General features: G+C 38.7%; 1 protein-coding gene across 1 annotated transcript; it reads right to left on the reverse strand.

The window, feature by feature from the left end:
- Positions 1–8044: 8044 nt before the first annotated feature.
- On the reverse strand, positions 8045–9774 carry Smim30 (small integral membrane protein 30). The gene is made up of 3 exons (XM_041675599.1): positions 9724–9774; positions 9304–9396; positions 8045–8893 (listed from the first exon to the last, which is right to left on the reverse strand). Exon 3 carries the CDS (start codon positions 8862–8864, stop codon positions 8685–8687), a length of 180 nt encoding a protein of 59 aa, XP_041531533.1. The 5' UTR covers positions 8865–8893; positions 9304–9396; positions 9724–9774; the 3' UTR covers positions 8045–8684.
- Between the last annotated feature and the right edge of the window lie 1387 nt (positions 9775–11161).

Consider the following 11161-nt stretch of genomic DNA (forward strand, 5'->3'; position numbering starts at 1 on the left):
TCCAGGCAACCACAATCAATTTAACAGACAATAAAATAAAAATTTAACCCTCTTTTAAGCACAGCAAACCTTCAGTCCCATAGTACAATCATGTGCTTTTAGTGCAATAACCATACAAGGCCCTTGTATCTCCATTATCACGTTCCCCCCTCCTCTGCAGTCCCAACTGGGAGTCCCACTTGAGGGTATTGTTTTCAGTTTAAGGTAAAGACCCAAGTCATACTAACACTCACAAGGGAGGAGCCAGAACACTTTGAGATATGGAGTCCCCCAAGAGGCTCCAAGGTAGAACTATTGGAACCTCGACAGCACTAATGGGTATCTGCATGAAGATACCTGACGTGGGTGGTTCCTATTAGCTTTATTTAAATCACATCATCTCTCAAGTAATTACATCTGCCGGATTTCTTTTCCTGATCATTTCTAAGCAAGCTGTTTGCTGAAGACTTCTTCACTTTCCATTTGCTCTTTTAAAGAGTTTGTGTTCTGGGCCCGAGAGAAGAGTGCTTGTTTTGGCTAGAGCATTTCTTTTTATTTACAGTTTCTTTTAATAAGATGAAGTTCATGGCAACTTGTAGGTTGCCCATTGGCTTGCAGTCTATTTTTAGTGTAGTCAGAACTGGGCTGAATAAATTCCAACACAAAGACATGGACACATATGAAGTAATCTTATTTAAAAAATTTGATTCCTTGATTCCTCCCCTAGAGCACTTTTCATTACAGGATGCAGCCTTCCTTAACCATAAACTCCTGTCCCTTAGCAACAGCACCTGGAAAGAAACTCCTCACTGTGCCGCATGGGGCGTATTATTGTAACAACGATCACATTAGCAGTATTTCTGGACAGCTGTCATTACTGTTGACCTCTCGCCATAAAAATTAGAGATCACTGGACAACTGATGCTTGTTTCAATTATGCAAACAATAAGAACCATCTTAAAAATGACCACTTAAGAGCATGTGATGATTCCTACTTCACTTCTGGGCTGAGTGGTTTTGACCCCTCTTACAAACTGCCTATTATAAAAGCACACAGCGATTCATTCTGGTCCTTCCTTCTAATAAGAGACTTCTCATCTTTTCTCTGGATAAAAACCGCTCTTTCTACACCTAGAATTCAGACTGCCATTTCTAAATACCGACCAGTAATGTTTCTGATTAAGCAGTTGTATTACCCTTAGTCATCTTCCACTTTGGGAGAAAATCAGTTGGACAGACCATTTAGACATACACTTACGCACACATTTGCACCTATTGAATTATAACCTAAAAGGTAATATTTAAAAGACAATTTCTGGGCTGGAGCCAAAGGCTCAAAGCGTATGTCTGCCTTTTTTTTTTTTTTGACATTTAGTTAGGATTGCCTGTTTTTCTTATTACAGTGTTGTCAATAATGGCAAGATGGTAAACATCACTGACATTATTAAAGGAATAGCTTTTGAAGAAGCAATTGGAAATGGAAATAGATGGCTTAGAATAGCACTTGAGTTAGATTATCAATAGCATACTTAAGAATATAAAGGATAGGAAAACTAATGTGATTGTTCTAATGTGGTTTAATTAACTGTACATATGAAGCATGATGTGCAAAGTGGCTGTTTCTTGGGGATGCAGATAAGATATAGGTTTCTTTTCTTTGTATTTTTTTAGAGGCAGGTCTCTTCTAAAGCCGATCATGGCCTGGGATATATTGGTCCGCCTGTCTTGATCTCCTGCGTTCTGAAATAGTAGGTGTGCATCGCTACTCTTTGCGCATTTCATGATATCATATCATTATTTAATATGGTTGGCATACTTCTCTTAGTTGCAAAAGAATACATTACATTATGCAGTGTTATGGTTCATCCTTATTGTTGACTAGAGCTGGACTCTAGGAGATACACCAATAGGCATGTCAGTGAGGGAGTGTCCAGAGAGATTTAATTGTGGAAGGAAGACACACTCTGAATGTGTTGATTGTCACCCCATGGACTGCCATCCTGGACTAAATGAAAAGGAAAAAAGGAGAATGCAAGCTTAGTACCAGCATTCATCTTTCTGCTTCTTGAATACAGAACAGTGAAGACCTGCTTCACACTGCCACCACGTGTCTCCCCAGTCATGATGGGCTGTATCCTCAAACATGAACCAAAACAAGAAACATAATGAATATATGTATTAATATCCTAGCATATTTATAAATTAGAAAATGCTAAAACTGCATTATGTGACATTATGGGTCATTCCATCATTCTGTGTGAGCGTACTGCTCTAAGTAACGACATATTCTGAGTATCGTCATCCGCAGACAAGGAATGAGCTCTGTGCTCTGACATATTGTCAAATAACTCGCCAAGTGGTGTTGCTTCTGTTTCTGTTCCCCTACATCACAGGGCTCGGCACTCATTTATTTGTTAAGTGCTTAAAGAAATCTGCTCTTCGTTGGAGGTTACTTGAAAAAGCATGTCAAGCTTACACATAAATAATGAATAGTCTTTGAGTGCTGGCACCATCAATCAAGTTCCTACTTCCAGAAGAGGACTGTTACAGAGTGGCCCACGTGTGTGAAAATGCCAGATATCTTAAAGTGAATTTTGGTGTTTTTTTATATTACTTATGGCTAGACATTGACTGAGAAAGTCATAGTACCTTGGTGAGAGTCCAGCACAGCAGCAGGATGGACCAAGCAAATAGCTCTTTGGAAATCCATTCATTGTGACTGGAGGTGGCAGTGGAATGCTACTGAAAGCCATTCATTTGAGAGACCTTTGGAAATAGAAGACTTTTGCCCTTGGTAGCTTCTCTTCCCGTTTGTTTGACACAAACTTCTTGCTTGCATGAAATGTGAAATTTGGCCTCCCATGAGGTAGTGTCATATAAAAACTACCATGTGTGGTTAATTGCCTTATGTGTACATACAAGAGAAAGAGAAAGAGAAAATAGTAACATACAATTGTTATCAAGAAAAGAGGTCACACGTTTGTCTATAAGTGGAAAACTCTCCATATGTTATGCTATTGAAGAGCATTAGTAACAGTTTTGATCTTTCACTCTGTGAACATAAAGACTTCTTTAGGCAAGGTTGTTATATTTCTTTAAGATTTTTGAGGAACTAAATTAATGGAGCCATGTGAGGACAATTCTGTATACCTGTGAGAAAACTCTAAGAAAACGGGACAAGAATCTTATGACCTCAGGTTTTTCAAACACAGGATTGTTCTTGGACCGTGCTTTTGGGTCATTCCCGGGTGCAGCAGATAGGAGCTTGCTTTAAATTACTCATTACGACTTGCTGTTGTTATTTGTTTATGTGTCTCTATGGGAATACATGCTTTGGCATATGTGGACTGCTATGTGCATGATTGTACACTTATTTGATACTTCCTAATCCTCAGAGTGTAAATAGTCTGATTCTCTGAATAAAGTTGACTATTGCATGAGACTTGAGTCTGTCTCATTTTCAGGCTCCATTTTCCCAGTTCACAACACAAGTTAGAGCAGTAAACACACTTCCAGTATTCCGTTCTCTCTTGTATTCATTCCCAGTGATCCTCTTCCTCACTCCAAACCAGACCCCATCTCTTAAAAGTTCTTGACAGTTGGGCTTGGAAAACATTGCAGAGGAATAAGATGGGAAGTCAGAAGACTAGCTAGGAGGTGTTGCTGATATCATTATCTTATCTACACCAGCAGAATTCTTAGAATTGAACTTGGTAGAACCATGAAGATTGAGATGGAAATGGATGGATACTAGGGAAAACTTGAAAGTGAATGAATAGGGTTTAGTGAAGGATTGAGTTTCAATTGAGGGAGAAAAAAGGTGTCTCACATCCCAACAACCGTCTTAGCCACTGGCACGGTGTGTTAGCCAAGCCTCACTTGCTATATGTGAGACTGAAAACAGCAAGACACCTCATTCCTGAATGCTGCTAGGTTTATATTAATTAGTCACCTTGTGGACTGTTGGCTTTGACTGAAGTGGCAGCGCGAGTGTGGACTGTTGGCTTTGACTGAAGTGGCAGCGCGAGGCTTTGTTTTCTTTCTTCCTTCTTTAGATAAACCCTAATCATTTTTATGAGATCAGAAAATCAACTTCCCCCACACCACTGAACTGAGGACTAAAACTGTCATTGGCAGCGTGGAGTTGGGAGATAAAGTCAACTGCTCATTGCTTCTGACTAAACGGATAACTGCAATACTAACAACACATTGGTAATACTTATTATTTTTAGAAATTAGGAAAATAATTTTATGAAGCCACAAACTCCTATCACAAGGAAGTCTTGTAGAGACTTGTGACATAATTTAGGCAAAAACCAAGCAATCAAAAAATATCCAACTGTAGAGGCTTGAGAGGTGTTGTCTGCCAAAGCGTTACACAGTAAGTGGAAGCTAGTAATAACATATAACGACTCTAAATTGTTCTACATTGGTGCCAACGCTCTGACATAAAATGCCTATTATTACAAATAGTCTGAAATAAAATATGATATGATTTCCACTCTTGGTGAACATGCCTTCTAAGTTCTTTTAAATGATTTATGAACATTTAACTAAAGCATAATTATCTTGACGAATATTGTGAAATATGGTATTCATAATCCCAGGGTTTAACAAAGTACTTCATGATTAGCCCTTTGCAAATATTTAGCCTTCTTGTTTATATTTTACAATATTATTTCATACTATGAAGAATCAACTAATAGTTTCAATTCATTTTGAATTGAATCTATTCATAAATTTAATCATTCATAAATAACATTCAGCAGAAATATGAGCAATGTAGCTTGTTCTTTGTCAGTGAGAAATTAAAACATTTTGTACAATTTATAACAATTAAACATTTTTTGCAGAAAATATTTAGATAAATTATTAAAACCAGAAAACCTAAATATGCTGTTCTATAGATTTTTATAGGTTTGATTCTGTTATCATCTAAGTATGAAAATCCTGTTTAGGGTTAGTCAGTCAATTTAGGAGCTACTTTTCTACTCAGTATCATGGGAAACATACAGTAACTTTTAACTTGTTTATATATTCAAAAAAATATTTTACACATTTTGCATGCATATATCTGTGTACTTCATAGTACCTTAGAAGCCGGAAGATGGCTCTTGATCCTGTGGAGATGGAGTTCTACATGGCTGTGAGTCATGATGTAGGTGATGGGCATTGAACCTAGGTCCTCTGAAGAGCAGCAAGTGCTCTTAACTGGTCAGCCCTCTCTCCAGCCCCAGTTTGCTTATACCTTTACGGCTGCTAGTGAGTTGGGAACCAAGTGTTTTTCCTGGTGGAGCAATGACTTGATCTGTTCTTCTTCTGAATTCCATGAACCATCTTAAATGGTCTAAGCAGTTATTGCTAACCATCTGTCATGCTACCGTTGAGCACATTCAATGTTTATTACTCAAATGACAAAAATGTTAGCCTCATATAACGTGGATACTGAAACAGTCACTAGGAATGAGCACTCAAGGACAAGCTTGAAACAATGAAAAAAGAGAAACACTTAGCAGTGGAAAAGAAGATACAAAGAAAAAGCAAATGATAAATTTGGAACATAAAAAAATACAATTGTAGGATTAGTGACTCTGAGACTAGATCACGAGAAATTACACAATCTGAATAACAGGGAAGAAAAGCTAATTAATTAAGCTAATTAAGTTGTTAGTTCTACAACAAACCATCTACTACTGGGTCACTGTAGTTATAAAATGAAGAGAAATGGTCGGGTTGAGGAAGCATTTGAAGAAATAATGGATGAAATTTTCCTAAATGTGTGTGTGTGTTGGGAGGGAACTAAAACTCTCAAATTTAAGAATTCAGAAAGCTCCTTCTAGAATAAACTGAGGATCCCCAGGCCAAGATACGTTATAACCCACCCTCTAAAAGAAACAAAACAAAACCCCCACAAAAACATAAATAAATAAAAATATTTTGAAAGCAGTAAGACAGAAATAAAAATTATTGGCAAGGACCTTAAATTTTTTATTGTTTCTACTTTTTAACTGAACTCAGGCCACCTAAGTAGCAGACCATTTATTAGACAGAAAACATTGTGTCAGGCATCTGAGGGCTACCTGTCAATCTGCTCCTTTGACTGTAGCATAACAGGTATCCTCTCTCCAAGCAATGGGATGACTTGTATAACTGGAACAAATCAGAACTTGAGAACAAATGAACAAACCAACCAGAAAATTGTAATTGTTGACTCCTAGGTGGGCTTTAGCTCTGCAATTTTTGTGAAACTAATCTGGAAATGTTAGCGTGTATAGATATCGCTTAGGACAAAAATCAAAAGCATTTATCGGATTCTCGAAGGCACCGATGATTACGGTCTATCCGAAGGCTTCCTGTGTCATTTTGCGTGGTTGTTTATGTGTGCACATAGGGAGGGCAGAGCACTGGCTTTTCTTGCTCTCATTTTTTGGAGCCTGGGCCTCTCACTGAACTTAGAACTCAATGAATTAACTAAAGCGCCTACCCAGCAGGTCCCAGGGCTCCCCCTGTCTCTGTAGCTCCAGGGTAAGGATTTCTGCATGTGCTGCAGCACCAGGTTTTTATGTGGGTATTTGTTCTTCATGCTTGGATGGCAATCAGTATTATCAATGACGCCATCTCCGCAGCCTGGGTTTCTGTTTTCAGTCAATGTGTTTAGTCTTCTTTTATTGACTAATAAAATACAATAATTATTTAGTAGTATGTCAGAGGTTGGGAATGTGCCCATGTATCATGGAACATGTATAAAGACAATGTTGTCACTGTGGGAGTTGGTTCTCTCCTACTACGTGGATACTGAGGATCAAGCTCAGGTCATTAGTAAATGCAAGCAACTTTAGCCACTGAATATCTCCTTGGCCCAGTGATGCTATTTTTAGAAATCACCCCCTCACCCTCAACACACACACACACACACACACACACACACACACACCCCTCTGCTTTTAGGGATAAAATAGGAAATGGCAGGTTTTTAAAACATTCTTTGGAATACTTTTGGAAACACACTGTCAGTAAAGACTGTTTTTGTGTAGTCTTATTTTAAATATGCTAAAAATAATACCTGGAGGTAACTAGATGAGTTAAAATACGCTTCACATTAGCTTTTCCCATCCTGGTGAAGAGCTACGACATGCCAGGGCGAGAGAACTGCCTCGAAAGGAGCTCCAGTGAGCCAGTGCACAGAGACAACTGTCGTGTCACTGTGGTCCATTCCTTTCTCCTGAGCATGCTCCAACAAGCGTTATTAACTGCCGGTGTACCCAAATAAAGACTGTCGGCGTCTTCTCTGGTGAAAAATAAAATACCCTCAAAACCAGTAAACCTATCTGGTTTCCACGTCTCTGTAGCATAAGTACTTCTCACAACCTTTTATTGTTATCCATAACTCTCAGGCAAGCCACATCCATTCAATTGGAGAAAGGCTTTATATTCTGGGTTTTATTTGCCACAACTGTTTCCTGACAGAATTTGTCAAGGCTCTTAAGGTTATCAGGAGAGCTAGAGATTGGTCAATGTACTTTTGGGAACAACTTGATTATCTACTTTCATTGAAAACACAGATTGATTTACTGAGACTATTTCATTCCAGCCAAATCTTCTCAATCAAATAAAGGCCTGAAGACTCTTGCCAAGCAGGGAACTTCAGGCCCCATTCTCCCTACTGCTATGCCATACAAACGGACATAGGAATTGAAATTTTGTTAGAATAGAAAGACCTGACGTGATTCTTTGAGTTCTAACAGGCTTGAATAGTTTTCTCTTCAACCTATAATAACATGCAAAATACAGATTTTAACCCAAATATTTGTTCAGGGTTCAACAATGTTAATTTAAAATCTTGGTAATTTGTTGGCTATGGGACTTTTTAAATTACTATGGCAAAGATGTTTCCATTTTATTTAGCTGGTATACAAACTAATACAGGCCAATATACTTCCTTTTGTCTATGTAGATTTTTCTAGCAGAGGCCTCTCCTACCTCAAAGATACTCATTTTTCACCCACTGTGATCTCTCTATGTATCTTACACATAACTCATCCAAACAGATACAAGGACACCGAAATAGACAGATTAATTTATGGCATGATGAATATGTATTCGATACAGTACTTCTCACAAAGAAGATGCCACTCAATGTAAAGTTATTTTTTAAACAAATCTTTTCTCCATTTTAGTATTAGATATCTTGAGTACATTTTAGTTAATTTTTTTTCAGACATAAAAGTTTCAATTTTTGGCTATTTAATATCTAAGTTCAATATCAAATAAAGATAAGACAGAACAACAACAAAAATATGGAGAAAAAGTTTCCCACAGAATTCAAGAGGCAGTGATTAATACAGCAACAATGTTGATTTACTAGATTCTGAGCAAATACTTCCTTCTTCCAATTTCATGTGCTTTAACAATTTAGAAAGTATGAAATAATACTTCTGCAAATTGAAGCCCTCTTTGGCCGCCTTCCTAAGCAGCAAATACAAAGTATAGGCCATGTTATTAGCGCACGCACTCTTCATTGTAAAAGCCCCCACTCCCACCCCACCCCATCTCCTCCCATCTTATGAGGAACAAGACTGTGAAACCATCCTCTTAACTGCAGCCTTTTGCTGGGAACAGGAGAGATCAAACCTCAGGTTTGGCCTCCATAGCACAATGGTTTTCAGTGTGGTCAGGGTGAAGTCTAATTCAGCAGTCCTTCAAAGTCACATCTGTCCGTTTCGCTTTCTTGCGTATATCCCCAAGCAAGCACAGATGCCTGTAACGCTGAGAACCACGCCTAATAAGAGTGCAATTGCATCCCCAGCTTCTACTGCCTCAACAACAGGCAGAAGCAAGAGCAGTGAAGTAAACACTAAGATCAATTGTGTTGAAACTGAATTCATGATGTGGGGCTCTTGAGGGCTGAACTTCCCTAGAAATTAAACAAGGAAACAAAAGAAGTGTTAAAAAGCCACAATGTTTGGAATGACGCTATACACAGAGATTTTTTTAAACTGGAGGGTGTGAATCATTTCTGAGTTTGTCATTTTTTTTACATATGACAACGCTAAAGAAGTGTCCTTAAAGACAGTCATTTTAGATTAATCTCATGACAACCCCCTGGCTCTGGTAATTCCAACAGGAAATGCATCAACTAAAGTGAAACTGGATGGCTGCCCATTATTAGGAAAAGAGAAAAAAAAGGCACGTGACACTTGAAAATGTAAAATACCCTAACAAGTAAAAATCACTTTTTAGCATGTCTCCTATGTAGAAAATTTAGACAAATCTGATAAAAGTCAAACAGCACAAAACATAAGTCTGTGAATTAATAAAACTTACCCAAACAAGGGTGTATATAAAATTCTATCCGAAGTGAAACAGTCCCTCCTTGGAGCTCCGGCTGCCGAGGCTAAGAGGTTACCAGTGACAGTCCTATTAGAGTGGGGAACAGAATTTAAACATTATTTTGGAGAGGAAGCTACAGTCAGTGAGGAACGGGTGCAAGGGCAGAAACGGGTAATGAGAACAGAAAACACTCCAAACAGTTCGTTCAAAAAGAGACTACTAAATTTAAAGTTAGTTCCCCACACAGAGGACTCTACACGAAACCGAGCCGAGAAGCAAATTCTCTCCATAGTTCACATGAAGATCTGGAAAGGAATTGTTCGTTTGCCCAGGGAGGTCTCAAATCTGCAGCGTTTTACAACTACACTCGGGTAATAAAACAGGGAATCCCCGGGAGCGGAGTTTGTACCCTACCTGACCGGAAAGCAGCCATTACAGGAATGGCGGGCAAGGCAGCGTCGCCAGACTACATTTCCCACAATCCCCGCTGCCTACTCCCGTCATGCACGGCTCTGATCGCTGGCTGGGGAACCAGACACCCGGGAGGAAAAGCCGCGAGCTGTGTGGCTTAATCCACAGCGTCCTTTTATTTTACTGTTAGTGAGAGGTTGAGTGCTTGTCCAAGAAAAGGTTTAGTGAATTCGTCGTAAGACTCATGAAACAACAGCACGCGTTTTCTGCCCTTTACAGGATTCCTAGAAGCGAAAATATGTCTTTTTTGGTACTCTGAAAGGAGGAGGTAACTGGGAGAGGTAGCTGGGTAGAGCCATCTGTTTGGGATGCTTTCAAATCAGGGCCCTTCCAGCATATCTGCACCAGAAAAATCCCTATCCTCAATGGCATTTGCTAATAAGAGAGAAAAAGAGAGAAGGAGGGAGGGAGGGAGCCCAAATGGGGAATATGTTTAATCAGAAACTTTGGAAAATATTGAATCATTTTTGGTCTAAAACAAGTTTAGTAAATATGATTTCAGCCCTAAACCAGATCTTTTCTGAAATCGAGTTTATGCATCTCAGAATAGTCCCTCTCAAATGCCCCCTCCCCCCGCCAATATTTTAAGATGTCAAATTAGTACTTTTAGCATTATTAATTTACACCTGCAAGCATTAGCTTTGGAAGATTCTTGAAGTCTGTTATCTGGGATGTCCTTATAAATGTTTCTAGTCTTCTGGCCCGAACACTTTCATACTTAGTGACAAACTGTCGCCTTCCAATTGTTGATTAACGATGCCGAGTTAGAGGTGACTGAGCTCCCATGGTAAAAACCATGCAGATAGAATGGATACATTCAGGTCAGTGTTCTAACCAAGCATGTATTCTTGCGTTGTGGGACCCCCTTTCGAACTCAGTTGTATCTTCCTTTAGGCAGCAAAGATTTATACTTCTGGTTCCCGTTACACACCTGGCAGGTGCTTTAGGAACATTAATTAATAACAATCATTTGATTAAATAAATATGCCAAGATTTTGCAGGAGACCCAGAGGTGGCAAACACACTTAAAGCAAGGTGTCTGACAGGCTGATAGTGCTGTTTCCCTGAAGCTAATTAACAAATTCTTTCTAATTGCATTTGTCTTGTGCTGCATTTGGCTGTGTAAAACTTATCTTTTACTTCTGGGATAGAACTCTTTTTTTTTTTTTTTTGGCTTCCGTATATGTCCTCCTATATTCCACTGTGCTCATTTAGGAGATTTTATTTTTCCTTACATGTTTCTTTCAACTAATGGAAGTCTGCAGACGAAAGTTAGAGCTGTACACACATTGTTTCTGAGTTTGCTAATGTTTCTTGACTAAGTTTTAAGTTTGATGAGTTTGTGAATTAAGTTATTATAGTCAGAAAGTAACTAATGACT

Source organism: Microtus oregoni, unplaced genomic scaffold (assembly GCF_018167655.1).
Source record: "Microtus oregoni isolate MIOR12 unplaced genomic scaffold, Mior012 000026F_ref0000081, whole genome shotgun sequence".
Classification (NCBI taxonomy): domain Eukaryota; kingdom Metazoa; phylum Chordata; class Mammalia; order Rodentia; family Cricetidae; genus Microtus; species Microtus oregoni.

Bases quoted from the DNA above. Each gene is read 5' to 3' on its own strand.
- Smim30 (XM_041675599.1), bottom strand. From the start codon at position 8,864: ATGAATTCAGTTTCAACACAATTGATCTTAGTGTTTACTTCACTGCTC.